The 18,655-nt window shown below is 37.6% G+C and overlaps 1 protein-coding gene across 3 annotated transcripts in view; it reads left to right on the top strand.

The window, feature by feature from the left end:
• Positions 1-18,655, top strand: part of LOC132828848 (mesoderm induction early response protein 2-like) — a 71,156-nt gene that overhangs the window by 8,083 nt on the left and 44,418 nt on the right. For 2 of the 3 annotated variants that reach the window (XM_060845997.1, XM_060845996.1), the window contains 2 exons: positions 10,228-10,315; positions 16,646-16,767. In XM_060845997.1, the coding sequence (XP_060701980.1) occupies positions 10,228-10,315; positions 16,646-16,767 (210 nt within the window). Of the gene's footprint in view, positions 1-10,227; positions 10,316-14,061; positions 14,072-16,645; positions 16,768-18,655 lie in introns of those variants that run through there. The other variant, XM_060845998.1, reaches the window with a different exon arrangement.

Below are 18,655 nucleotides of genomic sequence, written 5' to 3'. Positions count from 1 at the left end.
GAAATGGAGGGTGTCTCAGTTACTGTATATCCTTGAATAAAAGTCTGTCTTCTGTAAAAGTCAACCCCCTCTTTTTGGACAAAAAAATTGGGAATTTTCCATATCTCTCGTGGAAAAGTTGACTCTAGCTCTTCACATAATTCACACCGATGTTAGGCTTCGGATTTCTTAAGTTCATTATTGAGCGAGCGCTATAGTTAATGTAATTAGCATTCACTTTTTGTATGGCTGTTCCGCTTGGTTCTGGGATTCCATTCTGCTGGCCGTCCTGCTCAGTTCTGGGACTCCGATCTTCCAGCAGTTCCCCTCCAGTCCAGTATTCTAGTCTGCTGGCTTTTCTACTCTGTTTTGGAATTCAGTTCGCTGGCCTTCTGGTTCAAGTCTGGGATTCCAGTCTAGCCCTCAGCAGCACTGCTGATGTCATTGCCGCTCCAAGGGACGTTTTTTTATATGAAAAAGAGAATAACAAGAAAAAAAAGCAAAGGTGGACTAATTAATTATTCTTTATCCAGTAATTACTGTAATCCATTGTGTCTCTTTCTTTATTCCTTAAGTGATCAACTGGGCTCCTAATGATACAGCATGAATTTTGACGGTCATGAATTTCAACCCCTCAAAAGTAGTATCCATGTAATAGTCGACCCCATAAATTTAACCTTAAAACATAGTCTAAAATCCGACTCTCTAACGTGAGTATATACATGATTATTGATGGTGTTCATGCAGTAGAGAGGGACAACCTGGGTTCAGGAAATCAGGGGTAGACACGGTTTGGGTGGAGGTGATATAAAGACAAGAAGTCACTTGTGAGAGTGGTATACAAACCTCCTAACAGTAATCATATGGCAGAAAGGACAATAAAGGATGTAATAATAGGACCCTGTCAGAAAGGTATGGCAATAATCATGGATGATTCTAACCAGTTTTCCAGTCTGAAAAAAGTTCGATGCAAGGGTAGGCTAAATATGAAGTTCAGAGAATGTTATTAGGATGATTTTTTGACAGTACATCTGAAGCAGACTAGAGAGCAAACTGTACTAGAACTGATATTATGCACTGAGATAGACTTAAGGACATCTCTTTAGTTCATCAATTAAGTAGCAGTGATAAAATTATGATTGAATTTTACATTCAGTTTGAGGGAGAGGAGTGGGTCCAAGGCTAATATTTTAGGCTTAAACAAGGGTCGTTATGAGGCATAAAATTAGAGCTCACTAAAGTGAGCTGGAAAATTATTTTAGGGGATAGGAAGGAAAAATAGCAATTCAGTGGCAGATATTTAAAAGAATATGGCAGAATACACAGGATAGATATTTTTAACAAGAAACAAGAATTCCAAGGGAGGATCACGGTCCATGATTTACTGAATGAGAGTTAAAGGTTAGACAAGGATTTTTTTTCTTCTAATTTTGATACTAAGATGGATGGTAGGTTAAAAGAAAACAATGAATGACAAAGACTAATAGAGAGGGAAATCAATATTGAGAGAAAGCTGTCTAGAATTATAAAACATATAGTTAGTATTTCTATGCATAATTGAAAAAGAAAAGCATTAACAAAGTGAATGGTAGTCCTATAAGCCTGGGGAATCAATGGAAGATGGAGATTCTTCAGGTGATTTGAACACTTTGCTTTAGTCGTCAGCACAAGGAATACAAGTAACATCCTGGGAATGGCAGTAAATCAGGAAATAGGTGGAAACTTGAAAATTATGGTCATCAGAGCATTGGAACTGAGCCAGTTGTTACACCTATAAATTGACAAGGCCCTGAGTCCTGATGTATTAATCCTAAGGTCTTAAAATAAGAGTCTAGTGGGAGGGTTGATTTTAATTGATTTTAATTTTTTAAATTCCCAAGATTTAGATTGGCGAGTAGTAAATGTAACTCTTCTATTAACAGGAAGCTACAGGCTAGTCAGTTTAACCTTGGATGTAGAGAAAATATGACAAGCTGTTATTAAATATGTTATAGCAAGACACTTAGAAATAAATGAAATAATGTGGCAGAATTAACATATCCTTTCCGTGAAAGGAAGATTGTGTTTTTTTATCAACTTGCTGGCATTATTTGAAGAAATTGCATGTGTTGTGGGTAAAGGGCCACTGCTGGAAGGCATTTGATAAAGTTCCACATCAAAGGCTTTTTCAGAAAATAAATGCTAGTTATGGTATAGTTATAAATAACTTGAGTATTACTGAAAACTTTTTATGTTGCACTTAGAGGACAATTTGCGTGAAATATCAATGTAGAATATCAATCGGTCGTCTTGGCAACTATTAGCACTTTCCTCTCTATAGAATATAAATGTTTTTCCCTCTATCTTGATATTTTTTGCAAATTGTTTTATTGAGTGCAAGTTAAAGACCTTCAACGAAATGTATCTTTTTCCAGCAGTACTCAAAAACCAATGGTGTAGGGGCAGCATATAGGCATGTATAGAAGATTTGTTTCTTGTTTACAAACCAGAGAGGAGGCGTCAATTGATCTTGTTTTGATTGGCAAGATGTAACAAATGCTCTGCCTTTGGGACCAGTGCTGGCACCTCAACCTCAACTTTTTAAAATGTATACAATTGATTTAGATGAAGCTATAAATGGTTGTTAAGTTTGACAGAAAGTAAGTTGTGACGAAGACCGAAAAATGTTACTAAAGAGAACTAGATTAGTTAAGTGAGTGGGCAAAGATCTAGTAGACTTTGTGTAATGTGGGAAAATGTAAAATTGTCCATTTTGACAGCAAGAATTAAAAAAATTTATTTAAATAGTGAGACATTACGGAGTTCCAAAACTCAGAATGGTCTTTATTTCCTTGTGCATTAATCGCAGAAGGTTAACATGCAGGTGTGGCAAGTAAATAGAATGTCATCATTTATTGTGGGTGGAATTGAATACAAAAGTGGAGATATTAAACTTCAGTTATTCAAAACATTAGTGTGATCACATTTGGACTAGTGTACAGTTTTCTCTTGAGGAAGAATGTAAGTGCTTTTTTTTTGAAGCAGTGTAGTGAAGGTTTATTAGACTAATACCTGTAATGAGTGCGTTATTCTGAGGTTAAACAGACTATTGAAAATATTTATAGGATGTTATTATTGGAAACTTGGATTTTAAATTGTAGGCAAATGGTGTTTGGTTTTAGTTCTTTGGGGGTGACCTTTTTAAAATAAGCCAGAAAGTAATTTTTGTACAGTGAGTTCAAGAAAGCATGCAACTTAAGCTTAAGACGAGATAAATAATCTGGAGAGTTAATTGATGAAAATTTTGCAGATTTAAAATTTATGATCTATAGAAAGGCAGACCAGCTTTTAATTGAGCAGGGCAGTTTCTTACCAGCAGAAGAGCTGTTTAATTTGTAGTAATCTAGGCTTTTGAAACTTCTTCCCAGCTTTGAAACTTTTATTAGTTAAGTGGATAAGACTTTTCTTGAAGTTCTGCTAAGAAAAGTCAGTGAAGTAACCCATGCCTTTGTATCTTGGGGAGAGTTAGTAACTGGGAGAATCTTATCTGGTGAATGCTGAGAAAGATGCTGAAAGGGAATGCTTGCAATGTTGTCAATTCCATAAATTTAAAAGCTAAGATAGGAATAATAATTCAGTAAGATTGAGTGCTCTCAAAAAGGTTGAAATTTATTTTTTGCAGTTTATGTTAAGATCTTTCAAAATTGCCTTGGAATTTTTTTTGTAATAGACTTGTGATTTTGTTTTGTTAAAAGTACATTGATGGCCTGTGTGAATGTGTCAGTGTCAGTGACAGACTGCCATGGTAACCAAACTGCAAAAATAAAACTTGTGCTCTATTAAGCCAGCTTTCACTCCGAGATCTGATGTGTCCAAAAAAAGTACGAGGTAACTTGATTGAACCATATAAAATTCTGAGAGTCTTGACAGGGGGTGCATTTGGAAAGGATGTTTCCTTGTGTGAGAATAAGGCACTAGGGATTGCTTCTAAAAATATGCAGTTGCCCATTTAATATGGAGATGAAAAGAAATTTCTTTCTCACAGAAGGTTACAAAGTCACACAGCATAGAAACAGACTCTTCATTCCAACTTGTCTCAGCTAACCAGACATCCCAATTTAATCAACTACCATCTTCCTGCATTTGGCCTAAATCCCTCTAAACCTATTCATGCACCCATCAGTTGCCTTTTAAGTGTTGTAATTGTACCAGCCTCCACCACTTCCTCCAGCAGCTCATTCCATTTACTCATTACACTCTGCGTGAAAAAGTTACCTGTTGGGTCATTTTTAAATCTTTCCCTGTCATCTTAAAATTATGCTGTCTAGTTTTGGACTCACCCACCATCAGAAAAAGACCTTGGCTATTCACCCTATCCATGCTCTTCATGATTTTATAAACCTCAAGCTTTGGACGTTCCGGAGAAATGATCCCAGCCTATTCAGTCTCTTCCCAATAACTCAACTCAAACTCAAATCCCAGCTACGTCCTTGTATATCTTTAGTGCATCCTGTCAAGTTTGACAACATCCTATAGAAGAGCTATCAGGAATGCACATAGTATTCTAAAAGTGGCCTTCATCCATACCCTGTACAGATACAACATAACATCCCAACTCCTTTGATCAATGTTCTGACAATTGAAGATGAGCATGCCAAATGCCTTCATCACCTTGTCTACCTATGACTCCATTTTCAAGGAAATATGCACTTGCACCCCTTGGTCTCTGATCTGCAGCATTCCCCAGGCCCTACTATGAATTGCCCTGCTTTGCCTAACCAAAATGCAACACCTCACCTTTAGCTAAATTAAACTCCATCTGCAGTTCCTTAGCCCATTGGCTCATTTGATCAAGTGAAAATAGAGATTTTGCAGAGTTCGATAGATTCTTGGTTAGCAAGGGGATAAAAGATTATCAACAGAAGGTGGGAATGTGGTATCATCAGATAAATGTGGTCTTCGTGAAAGTGGGGCAAGCTTGAGGGATTGACTGGCTTTCTCTTGCTCCTGTTGTGCATGTTCATGTGTTTAGTTTACTTTGAGCTGTACTTCTTTAAGCTATCATGTCCTAATATATATTCAAAGGCGTAGATAAAGAGAAACAATTTCCAGCATTTGGGGGTTCTAGAACTGGGGAGCTTGTCTGAGAATTAAGGCCAGACTATTCAGGAGAGATGTTAGGAAATAGTGTATGTACAAAAGATGGTAAATGTTTTGAACTGTCTTCCACAATCAGCATTGGATGCAGATCGGTTGTTAATTTTAAATCTGAGAAAGATAAAGTTTTGTTCAGCAAAGATATTAAGAAATATGGGCCAAAGACAGGTATATGGAGTTAGGCCACAAATCAGCAATGATCAACCGGCTAAATTACCTGTTCCTATGTTAAATTGTTGTAACATGTTATCTGAAGATAGAGTATTTGATAGGCACATCAAAATAAAGTGGTCAAATTTCTCAGTCAACCTTAGACTGTTTTGTAAAATATTTTTTTAAATGCTTTTCTTTCTGTCAAATAATCTAAACAAAAGTTTGAGCCACCAGACCTTATGCTGTCAGTAAAGGTTAGTAAGGAACCTTTACCATGCCCAAATACAGTTATGCAATTTTAAATCCAAATCTGGAGAGGAAGACGCGTTTTAGAGAAATAAAGGAATTCACTTAAACAGAGGCATTGTTTGGATGTGGGTGATCGTAGCATGCTACTGTTCATTGTTCAACCTTTGTTAACTTGAGAAATTGTGGTGAGCCCCCTTAAACCATTGCTGTTCTCGTGCTTCCTTAACAGCATTAGGTAGAGAAATCTAGGATTCTGACTCAGTCATAATAAAGGAATGGATGTTTATTGCTCAGTATGATGGTATGTGATTTGGAGGGCAATTTGTATATTGTTTAATATTTGGAATGATAATTGTGGAATTAGCAATGCTAATTTAATTATGAATGAATTTTAATTGTGTCATATAATAAGACATGGTGTTCATGAGTTCCTTTTATTTTCCATTTTATTTGATTATTGTAAAACATTTCTTGTGATGAATTTGAAGTGAATTTGTAATCCTGAAGTTGGTTTATGAAAACTTTTTAATCAAATCCAGACAACTCAATGTCCCAGTATCTTTGGAGCAATTACTTCAATGGCTCCTTTCAGTGGATGTATTCAGAGCATGAGTTTTAAATTGAAATATTTTCCATGTAAACCATCTTCCTTCATTGTGCAAGGATCAAAATAGCACTTTGATTAAAGTCATGATTGAAAGGTATGATACTGTGGTTAGATTCTTTGGCACAGAGGAATGTAACTAACACCCAGCATCATGGTGCATAATTTGTAAAGCTAGCATCAAATTGCTATATAATCCTGGAATCCTACAGCACAGAAGACGGTAACTTAGCCCCATTTTGTAGGTGCTAGCTCTTTCTCTGTAGTCATGCAATTTTTCATTTTGCTCTGTATATTCTATCATTGCTTTTGAAGTTACTATTTTAAAAAATGAGTAAAAGTTGTATCAACTTCTGATGTAGTAGCCTTTATACAGTGAGAAACAGGCAATATTTCTATTTCTAATAGGTTTCTGTGTTGGGCATATAAAGCAGTATTGGTTTGATTTAGAAACTCTTGAACATGGTGATGTGTTGCCATGTGTCAGATACCTAACTGATGATATGACAAAAGCTCATCGTTTGCCAGCCATTCTGTACTTGAGTGGTCCTTGACCAGATCAGCTGTATTCCGAACAAATCACGGCAGGAACCAATTTTCAGAATGAAAGTGGTGTTCCCAATTGTCTAATGAAAAACCACGGAACTGCAAACTGCAGATGATGTGCATCATAGGATCTCTTTGCTTAGTGTCATTGGATGCCTTTTCAACCACAGAAAACTGGTTATTTGAGAACTATGTAAAACAATTACTTTGCAAAGGTAGAACAGTGTTTGAACTTAACGCTGCTGGACAGCAATGGGGTAAGTACTTCTCGTTATAGTTTTCTTCCCTCTAATTTGCTATTTTTGTGATGGTATTTCATTCCCTGCCGATAGCTGTAGAAAGAAAGCTCCAAATTCACAGCATGCATACACACTGCAACATTTGAATTTCATTTTGTGTAATAGCTGCATATAAGTTACTTTAACCTAGGTGAAATGAATCGAGTTATTGTCGAGTGACATAGGTAAATCCAACACTTTTGAAACCAGGTATGTGTTGTCAGGCAATGTGTTCAGATACGTTTCTAACAGGCGTAGGTTGAACTCAGTTGTTCAAGATGTATGTAGTGCTGACTTATTAAGATTGTTGGTTCCATGTGGCCCTGCGGATGTGAAGGGAATGCAAAGCTTGGCTTTAACTCTTTCAGCATTGTAAAATAAAACCCGAGCAAACTCAAACTTCTCATTTATTTTTGCAATGGTTGATTTCTCTTGACATTTTAAACTTTGTATTTGCAATTACTTTTGCAATGTACAGTGAACAAATGTATGCTGTAACATTGGAAGATTGAAAAAGGTCTTAAAAATTCGGCTAGTGGCGTGGCTTACTGAGTGACTCTTTACCAATTAATGCTATTTGATTTTAAAAATTATGGCCATCTATTTTAAATACTTGGTTGTGATAGTGATATTGGTCTGCAATCTTGTTTTGAGCATAAACTGCCACATAAACAACCAAAGACCTGTAACACTGAAGTATACTGACCCTTGGTCAAATGCAGCATTAAGTAGCAAATTATTTCCGCCTTTTTAAGATAAATGGAGCTTGCCACAAGTGGCAGCTAATAGTCTTCTTGTTAGAAATGTTGTGCTGTGGAATCAATAATCAAATGTGTTTTTTTAAAATCTCCTTAATTCCAAATTTTACAACTGAAACATTTTGCTTACCTATGTGCAAATGCATTGCATCTGGATAACAATGCCTACTTCCATTTATTTAGCACCTTTTTAATATAGTAAAATATACGAAGATGTTTTGCAGGACATTGAACTGCATAAGGTATTAGAAATATGGCCAAAAACTTAGTGATACAGAGGCATGGGGATTTAGGGAAGGAGTTTCAGTGCTTTGGGCCTGTGCAGCTACACATTGAAGAACCATTAAAATTAAGGATGTGTAAGTGACTAAATTTAGAGGAATAAAAAGATCTCTGAGAATAATGGGGGTAGGGAAGGACAAGACCTCGGAAGGATCTTGTCAGGCCCTGAATGCCCTAGTCCTGCTCCTAACCCCAATGTTTTCTATGGCAGTGTTTAAAAAAAAAGGACTCTCAACTTTCATCATTTGATCTTCATTGGCTAGAACCTTTTATGGACTATAATGGATTTAAAAAGAAAGAATTACTTAGTCGCCACTGTGACGACCTGAACAAGTTGAGGCAAGCTTCATAAAACCATCAATAAGTAAGGCTGTCTAAACTAAGATTAACATCATCAAAATGACTTTCACCTCTCAATTGGGTTGAAAGTTGCTTGCAGGTTATCTAGCTTGGAAAAGAATGAAACCAGACACTGGGTTACACAAAAGAACTGTATTTCAGACAATTAGTTTAGGACAAAGAGGAAGAAAACTAATTTGCACCATCAGAATTTGGAAGGCTTGCACTATCTCCTCTTGGCCTTGGAAACCAAGGCCTGGTGATAAACCAAACTGGAGAAATATCCATGCACTGAGAACTCAAAGCATTTTTGCTACTCTTAATGCAAAATGTCAATTAAGCAACTCTAGATTCAGGTTAAAGTCTTAACACTTAAGACTCTACAAACTTTTCTTCAAAGCTACTTTATTCTAGACTTTGTGTATTAGACATTTTCCCCATTTTAAAATTTACATCCATTTGTGTGTGTGTGTGTGCGTGTGTGTGTCTTTTTTGTGGGCTGGTAAATAATAAAATTCCTACTACTACTGCATTTTATTTGCAGTGTTATCTCAGCTGCACACTAAAAATAATTTTAAACCTTTTTGTTGCAGCCAGTCGAAGGATATTGAAAGAGCAAAGCTGATTTATCCTTCCTCACCTGGTTGTAACAACTTGTAAATGATGACAATTTTAAAATTAGTCATTGTCCAATTGGTCACTGAGCACAAGGACAATTAATAAATGAAACTTGGTGTGAATTAGGAAATGGGGCGGTAGAGATTTGGATTAGTTCAAGTTTTAAGATTGGAAGATAGGAGGCTAGTAAGAGATATGTAAGAGTAGTCAAGCCTAAAGGCAGCAAAGGAATGGATGAGGATTTCAGCAGTAGATGAACAAACTCTGGTAGTATTATAGACTTGGACATAAGTAGTTTTGATGGTATGTTTATGTCTTTGGAAGACCAAGTCTGACATAAAGATTGTGAATGGTCTGGATTACCTTGACAGTTGTACGGTCAGTTTTCTAATTGAAGTGTGTTCTCCCCATGTTGAAGCACATTTCCTTCTTCACTCCTCATTGTTGGGCTGCTCAGCTGATTCAATTTCATTGTATGTGGCTGTTAAGGTTACTCTTAAATAAGCTGTCTTCGTCAGTGCTGATATAAACAACAAACTACATGTAATATGTTGAAGATTTGAGATATAAACTGGATGTTAGCCGGATTTTCTGGTGGTAATGAGAATGAAACTGTCAGCATTCACCGTCATTCCTCCACTGACGATGACAGTAGCTTTGGAAATATCACAGAAATCTATAAATTACTATCAATAGTTTTGCATTTCTCTGGAGGCTATTGAAGCATAATCAGTGGGAAATCTTATGAATTAGCAAAACTTCCAGTCTAACTGTTAATCTTGAAGCAATTGACGCAATTACAGCTTGTTGAGGTGTAACTGGGTTTTTAATAGCAAACTGTTAAATACCTTTTCTAGCCTTCAGGAACTAAGTTTGTTTATAGAATGTCAAATTTCTTTGAATAATTTTGTATTGATGTAGAATTAGTTATCATTATTTTAGAATATTTGTTAAACTAATCACATTCAGTTGTTTTGTCATCTGGAATTTAAGATTGAGGATGTCAAATGCCTTTCTCTTGCTGTTTGGGACAGTGTTTCAATGTGATTTGCTGCTTACCTCCTTGATAACATCACTGCTGCTGCATGCCAATTTATCCCTTCATCCTGGTGTCAGGCTTAAACTGCCATCGTGAAAGAGGAAAATCCTACCACAGATGGCGAGATCTTTGTGGGCAGCAGCCCATGTCCTTATTTCAATGCTAATGATAAAATCGAGGCTAAAATTTTTCTAAATGAAATTTTACTTTGGACACAGCTAATCGTTTTTAAAATCTTGTTTTCAGGCCTCTGTTGGTAGACAGAGTCCACGTGTGGTGTTATATCGAACACAGGATCTATGTTCCTTCGAAAACAGGCTTCAGTCTGGAGGAGGTACAGTATGTTAATATTAAGATTAGTTGTGACTTAATAGGGATTGTTGGAACTTAGTTTATTTAAAAAATACAGCCATTATATTTTAGTTAAAGCTTTTCAAAATATGAAAGTCACTGTTGCTGACTTAAGAACTGCTTGAATGGAATCTTCTTTCTACTTGCCACACTGCTCTGGTGATGTCAGTTCTGCAGAATGTGTCCATTACAATTAGTCATTTTGATCACATAGAACTAGAGTATTATTGAAAAAAGTTACTTTTCATTGAAACTTTTTTTGTCTTGTTGGGATTTTATTTGTTTTCTGCTTTATTGGTATTCTTGCGAATTGTCCTGATGTGTGCAAGGCAAAAGACTTCAACAAAATGAGTTCTTTTGGCAAGGTGCAAGAGTATTATTATTATGAAATTATAATTTCTTAAAATCATTAAAATGCTTTTGCAGCGGAGCCAAACTGTCCTAAATTTTAGTCAAAATAGCCAGATTTGATCTAAATTCTGTAGAAATCTGTGACCCGTCCTGTTGCTACCCGTGATGGTGTTCACCAGAGTTGTATTACAAACCTAATTCCATATCTGCAGCTATCATGATAACTCAACTTCCTGGTTTATTCCTCTTAACTTCAGCTAGAGGGACCTAGAAATAAGGACACGGGGTCCATCAGATCTAAACTGCCTCCGTCTAAAGGAAGAAAGGTAGCCAGCAGTTTTACCCTCCTCCTGATATTGAAATCTAGGCATCATTTTTAGCCTTTGTAATTTTCCTCAATATTATGAGTGTCCCATTGAAAATCATCAGTAAATGTTCCCCCACCAAAAGGGATTAGGAGTTAGACTCAGAGTATTTTGACAACAGGACAATGAATGAGATGGTTTACATTTTAAACGCATGCAAATTTATTATGATGAAAAAGCATACAGTTTGGTGGTTATAGAAAAAACATAAATTCCACAAAATAAAAGCTAGCTCTTATTGTATAAGAAATTCCAAGCTATAAAATGTATTTGTTACTTGATATAAATTTTGAAAAGAATGCAAGGAGTCCATTAAATAGTAGAATAAGGTTATCTTACCAACCGTGAGGTGCAAGGCCATTCAGCCTATCAAACCTTATTCTAGTGCCATTCAATGACATTATGGCTGATTTGATCATCATCAGCTGAGCTTCCCAGTTTTTCTTCCCACAGCTCTTGATTACCTTACTACTTAAAACCTTGTCCCAGCCTTCAATAGCCTTCTCTAGTCAAAAACTTCCACAGATTCACAACCTCTGAGCAGAAATTCCTCCTCATCTCTGTCTTAAATGTTTGACCTGTTATTCTGAGATTATGCTATCTGGCCCTAGGCTTTCCCACAAGGGCAAAAAACTTGTTTTGACGAGGCAATCCAGCAGTGCAGAAAGAGTTTGTGCGTTAACGGAAACAATAGAGAAGTAGAGTTAGGTGTTGAGGACTACACCTGTGAAAGCTACTGCCTTGGACTGATTGTGCCTTAGAGTTCCTTGTAAATAAGGAAAAGCAGTGATCTGTCAGGGTGATGGGATGTAAGAAAGAGAAGCCATTGTGGTTGATATATGGTCTAAATAGGTGAGAATAGAGCTACCAAAGGACAGTCATAATTTGGACTTTGAGGAAAGACTGTGAATGGAGAATGGAATAGTCTGTTGCATGAAGTGCTGAAATAGATTGAAGAAGATAAAGAAGCACATTAACTATTCTCACAAGTGAAAATATGTTCTTAGCTTTGGTCAAAGTCGTCCTAGTATAGACAAGGAGGATGTCTTGTTCTTTGTTCTAGAATGCTGTAGGCACATCTCTACCTGTAACTCCTCAAGGCAGCAACTAGTGAATTATGGCATTTTGTAGTTCTGTCAGGGTCACCAGAGAAAATTGCAGTTAGCCTGATAATTATGGGAGTAAGATGGTAATAGGAATTACAATAAAGAATAGTACTGAGGGGCATATGAACATGGTATATGTATTTGGAGCTGAAGTAGGCTATTTGAACTCTTGAGCTTGCTCTACCATTCAGTAAGATTATGGCTAATTTGTGTTTGAAATTCCACATTGCCACCCACACCCAGCAATCTTAAATTCTTGTTAGGCAAGAAAATAAGTCTACCTCCTCCTTTAAAAGTATGAAATGACACTGCTTTCTGCCCCTTCTCAGGAAGAGTTTCAAAGTCACACAACCTTCTGAAGAAAAAAAATTCTCATCTCTGCCCTAAAAGGGCAACCATCACTTTTTAAGTTGTGCTCCCTAATTTAGATTAGATTAGATTCCCTACATTGTGGAAACAGGCCGTTTGGCCCAACAAGTCCACACCGATGCTCCGAAAAGTAACCCACCTAGACCCATTTCCCTCTGACTAATGCACCTACCTGGATAAATAATTTGGATGTGAGCACAAGAGATGTAGTTCCTAAGATTGCAGATGACACCAAAATTGGGATTTATAGCAGACAGCTAAGAAGGTTACTTCAGATTACAACTTGATTTTGATCAGATGGGTCAATGGGCTGAGAAGTGGCAGATGGAGTTTAATTTAGGTCAATGCAAGGTGCTGCACTTTGGGAAAGCAAATCTGAGCAGGACTTATACACTAAAATAGTAAGGTCCTCCGGAGTGTTGCTGAACAAAGAGACCTTGGAGTGCAGGTTCATAGTTCCTTGAAAGTGGAGTCGCAGTTAGGTAGAATAGTGAAGGCGGCATTTGGTATGCTTTCCTTTATTGGTCAGCGTATTGAGTACAGGAATTGGGAGGTCATGTTGCAGCTATATAGGATATTGGTTTGTCCACTGTTGGAATATCGCGTGCAGTTCTGGTCACTTTCCTATCGGAAGGATGTTCTGAAACTTGAAAGGGTTCAGAAAAGATTTACAAGGATGTTGCCATGGTTGGAGGATATGAGCTATAGTGAGAGGTTGAATAGGCTGGCGCTGTTTTCCCTGGGATTGTCAGAGGCTGAGGGGTGACCTTATAGAGGTTTATAAAATCATGAGAGGAATGGATCGGATAAATAGATAAAGTCTCTTCCCTGGGGTGGGGGAGTCCAAAGCGAGAGGGCGTAGTTGTTGGGTGAGAGGGGAAAGGGTTAAAAGGGACCTTTCACACAGAGGGTGGTACGTGTATGGGATGAGCTGCCAGAGGAAGTGGTGGAGGCTAGTACAATTGCAACATTTGAAAGGCATTTGGATGGGTATATGAATAGGAGGGGTTTGGAGGGATATGGGCCAGGTACTGGCAGGTGGGACTAGATTGGGTTGGGATATCTGGTCAGCATGGATGAGTTGGACCGAAGGGTCTGTTTCCATGCTGTACATCTCTTTGACTATGACTCTATAAAACCCACGCAGATACGGGGAGAATGTGCAAACTCCACACAGACCGTTGCCCAAGGCTGGAATCTAACCCAGGTCCCTGGTGTTGTGAATTAGCAGTGCTAATTACTGAACCACCGAGCCACTATTTCTATGTATCAATCTACTCCTCTGAACTACCTCCATGCATTTACATCCTCTCTTTCCAGGCCGAGGGTGATTGCTGCTGAACTGCAGTCCAGCTCAGTTGTGACTGGGTGAATGGTTTCTGATGGTGGGCAATCTGAGACTTTGTGGATAGGAGATCCCCGATGACGACCTTGGCCAGAGGTGCCATATGGGAGGAAAGTGCCATTCAGAAGGCTGGAAGCAGTCTTAGCAGGGGAGAGGCCACTCAAACATTGTGTTGATCCGGTCAAATAGGGTATTGCAGTACTGTAAGCAACTTTAATATGAATTTCTGATGCTCAGTTATATTTCCAGTCCTAATAACCTTGATGTTAAAGCACCACTAAAAGGGACAAATTCAGATTCAGACTCTCTGTAGTGAAGACAAGCAAAGCATTTGTTCATTTCATCTACTGTTTCCTTATTATCTTCTATTAACTTCCCATTCTTGAGTATGCTGAAATATCCCATTAAATATCTGCTGTTGCTTCTGTTTTGACCCATCTCCCAGCATGGTATCCCAGTTTATTTCAGCTTTCATGTCCAAGTAATTGTCCTTAATTGAGATAAAATACCAATTAGCAAGTTTTGAGAAGATTTGTAGCTCAGGTTGAGGTTCTGGATGTACGTTTGCTCGCTGAGCTGGAACGTTTGTTTTCAGACGTTTCAGCACCACACTAGGTAACATCTTCAGTGAGCGTCTCGGTGAAGCTTCATCTGGAGGCTCACTGAAGATGTTACCTAGTCTGGTGACAAAATGTCTGAAAACAAACTTTCCAGCTCAGTGAGTAAATCTACATCCATAAAATACCAATTTTAGACCCAATCTTCTTCCTTTCATGTTGATTACAAAATTTGGTCATAATATAGTTGCTGCGAATAGGAGTAACTTTACTCAAAGCTGATATTAATCCTGGTGCTACATAATACCAATACTATAACCTGCTTTCTGCTTGGTTCCACAGCAGATTGTGAAATTATCTCAAAATCATTCCATGAATGTCTTACGCAGGCTACCAATGCTAATTTAATTTTTCCAGTTTCCATATAGATTAAAATCTTAGGTTATCGGTATCCCTTTATCACAAGCACTCAAAATTTCTTCTTGTAAAGTCTGTCTTATATCATGGCTCCAATTCCTGTAAACCACTCCCACTGGTGGCTTCTTTCATCTACTATTCCTCAGCTTCACCCAAAGTCAGTCTTCATCCTGACATCAAGACTGAGTCATCTCTTACTATTGCACCAGTGCCATCCTTGCTAACAGTGCTAGCCCTCCACCTTTTATGTAGCTTCCTATTCTTCATGCATATCATACACCCCTCAATATTCGGGACCCAATTCATTATGTCCTGCAGCCATGTCTTAATAATGGCTGTTTGATCATATTTATTTGCGTTATCAATTTGTTTCCTCTGTTACAAACACTATGCATGTTCAGATAAAGAGCCTTTAGTTTTATCCTTTTGTTATCTTTAATAAAATGAAATCTTGACTGTTGGTGTATTCTTAGATTTAGTTCTCTTCTCTTCATGATTTCATCTGACTTTTCCTCTCCCATATTACTATTTTGATTTTTGACTTCCTACTTTGACTTTATCTCTTGATTTGCTACATCTACCTAAACTTGATCTCTCACCCCAGAATTTAGTTTAAAGCCTGCATGTTTGAATTTATTTGCAATTTTGCACAGGATTACATAGTATAAGTAGCACAGACACAGGCAATTTAGCCAAACCAGCTGATTTTTTTAAAAAAATTAATTCATGGGATGAGGCTAGCTGACTAGCCTAGCATTTATTTGCCCTTTCCGCATTGCCCAGAGGGCACTTAAGAGTCAAGTACATTGCTTTGGGACTGGAGTCACATGTAGGCCAGACCAGTTAAGGATGGCAGTTTCCTTTAGTGCCTCAGATGAGTTTTTCCGACAATCCAGATGGGTCCCCAGAACATTTCCTGTGTCCCTGGATTAATAGTCCAGTGATAATACCATAAGCCATTGCCACCCCTGTTTTTGCTGCATTCAAGCCTCCTATCTTATGTCATCTCAATCCATTATTGTAACCCTCTATTTATTCCATCCTCATCTGTTTACCTAGCTTCCCTGAAATGCATCGACACTACTCCTTCCAATCACTTTCTATGTTAGTAACTTGCATGTTCTCAGCATTTTTTAGGTGATTTCTTTGAAATCCCTGTTGGACTTTTTAGGGACTGCTTTGTTATTGTAATCCTGTTATGCTATCTCCCACATGAGGAGTCATATGCTGTAATTGTAAAAACTTCCCATAATTTTAAAGATGTAATCTATTAGAGTCATCCCTCAGTTTCCTTTCTTCAAATGAGAGAAGACCAAACCTATGAATATTTTTAAATATATTATTATGATCCCAGCTAATGATAATACTGGACAAGTCAGATGAAATCTGGCTTGATACATCTTATTTTTGCTGATGTGACTGTCAGTCACTGAAACAGTCAAATGAGGCTGTAAAGTTTATTAAGTGTTTTGCATAAAAGACTAAAACAAGCTATAGAATAAAGTTTAGAAAACTCCAGCAAAATAACGTTTTCAAACTACTTCACAACACCATCCATTGAGATTCAAGTTCAGCAAAATTGCCTCTCCATATCAAATCTTTAAGTTCTCCTTTAATAATTCTCCAAGTTTCTTTCTTGTGAATAACGGAGTCATTCTACATAAGTACCCATAAAATTGAGAGCTTAGGTTACTGTTCTAAGTCCATTAGTTCTAACTCATATTACCTTGTTTATTTTTTTTTTCTTTCTATTATTGTGTGCACGAGAATGTGTAATTGTTAAATTTGATTTTTGACTTTTAGCTGGCTCAATGGGCTCAGCAGATCACAGATTCAATTTGGCCGATATCCTGTCTCACAATTACCCATCTCAGGAAGAAGAGGAAACGCCTGAGGCCGATAAATCATTTGAGGATCTGGAAAGGGTAAACTCATCTTAGGAATTTTCAAACTTTTAAGTTTTGAATGCCATCTAGTTATGTAATACATCTGATTTTGTTTGATAACCAGATATTTGTTAATGTCACCTGTATAGCAGGTAAAACTGCTGTAATGTTTTGCTATTGTTTCTGTTTTTCTGCCACTTACTCACCTCCAAGCAAAGCAAAGCAAATCACTTGTATATGTCTATGTGTTGTAACTGCAAGATATATTTAGCAAAAATAAATGAACTGCAGAATTTGTTGAACCTTAAATCTAATGTATGTGTTTTGCTAATTGGTGGTTCATCGAGGAACTCCCCAGATGTTCAGCACTTCAGTCACTAATCTACTTGTTAGCAGACATCTATGGTATACTCTGAATAATTGTCTCTTTTGCGCTAAAAGAGATCCATCCAATTTTTTTTTATTCATTCATGGGCTGTGGGCTTGATTGGCAACGCTAGTATTTATTGCTCTAGAGATATTGGTGAATGGTTTGCCAGTCCATTTCAGGTAGCAATTAAGAATCATCCACATTGCAGTGAGGCTGAAGTCATGTGTAGGTGAGACCAGATACAACTTAGGCAGATTTAGTTCTGTATAGTTTAGAAGTGAACCATTACTGAAATCAGCTTTATAATTCTGATTTTTTTTTTGTGCCTCTAATACAAATCCAAAGATTTCATGATAGCCTGGCATTCATCATTGAAAAGGTTATCAAACTGGCAACTTAAGATTTTTAAAAACATTTATCTCTTAACTGTGTCTGTCTGTGTGGTAGTCAGGGTCTATGTTCAGAGAGATTGGACTTAGATAGTAGATATCAATTGGATTGACTTGCAGTTTGCCTGTGTTCTGCTAAAGTTACATTGTGAATAACAGCTCCAACTAAACTGATTCCACACCCAGATTCCCTGCACCAATATGTTTTCATTGCATTGATTTCATCTTTCACTAACAATGCCACATCAGCATATTTTTTTCACACCTAAGATTGAATTCTTTTGCATGTTCAGTTGTAGCATGGTCGCCAGCTGTCACATCTCCACAATCAGAATCAGATTATCATATTTACGATTATTTGCATTGTTAATTCATTTAACTGATCCACAATGTTCTGTGCACTCAGATATACTACCTTCAGACTTATATTATTGACATTTTTGCACATTTTGTTTGTTGCTAGCACTTGTTTCCTCTATCTTCCTGTTTTGCTTTCTACTTTTCTATCTTGGCTTTCCATTGCATTCTTGTCTCCCCAGTTAGGTTCCCCTTCCCCTGCCAGTCTGGTTTAAAATCTCTCCCACAGGACTGGCACATGCACTTGCAGGATATTAATCCTGGTCCTGTTGGGGTGCAAACTGTCCAACCTTTGCAGACCCCAGTTGCCAAAACTGGTCTCAAAGCCTCAAGAATGTACATCCTTCACTCTTCCATCATCCTTCCAACTACTGACTGAACTAATCTATTTTCCTGCCCCTGTCCTCACAAGTATGTGGGGGCACTGGATGTAATCTATGACTGCAATCAGTTGAGGTCCAGTATTTTAATTTACTTCCTAGCATTCAATATTCTGCCCACAAATCATATATATCGTTACGGATATGGACCACGAGCTCTGGTTGTTCTCTCATCCCTTCAGAAGGTCCTGTAATCATGCAGTGGCATTCTGACCCTGGTACCAGGAAGGTCTTTCAACCCTGGTGTCACTTTGTCAGAACATCTGCCGGTACCCCTTATGATATAAGCCCCTCTTGCTATTATGCTTCCATGTCTTTTCTCCTCCTGTGCTGCTGGGCTGTTCCTGGTGTCACAGTTTTGGCTCTTGTTGCATTCCACTGAGAAACTACTCCTTTCAACATTGAGAAATCGGAGATGGCACGAAGGTATT

The sequence above is a fragment of the Hemiscyllium ocellatum genome, chromosome 28, assembly GCF_020745735.1.
Source record: "Hemiscyllium ocellatum isolate sHemOce1 chromosome 28, sHemOce1.pat.X.cur, whole genome shotgun sequence".
Classification (NCBI taxonomy): Eukaryota; Metazoa; Chordata; class Chondrichthyes; order Orectolobiformes; family Hemiscylliidae; genus Hemiscyllium; species Hemiscyllium ocellatum.
Note: the sequence above shows the minus strand (reverse complement) of the source record. Positions and strands in the feature narration are given on the sequence as shown.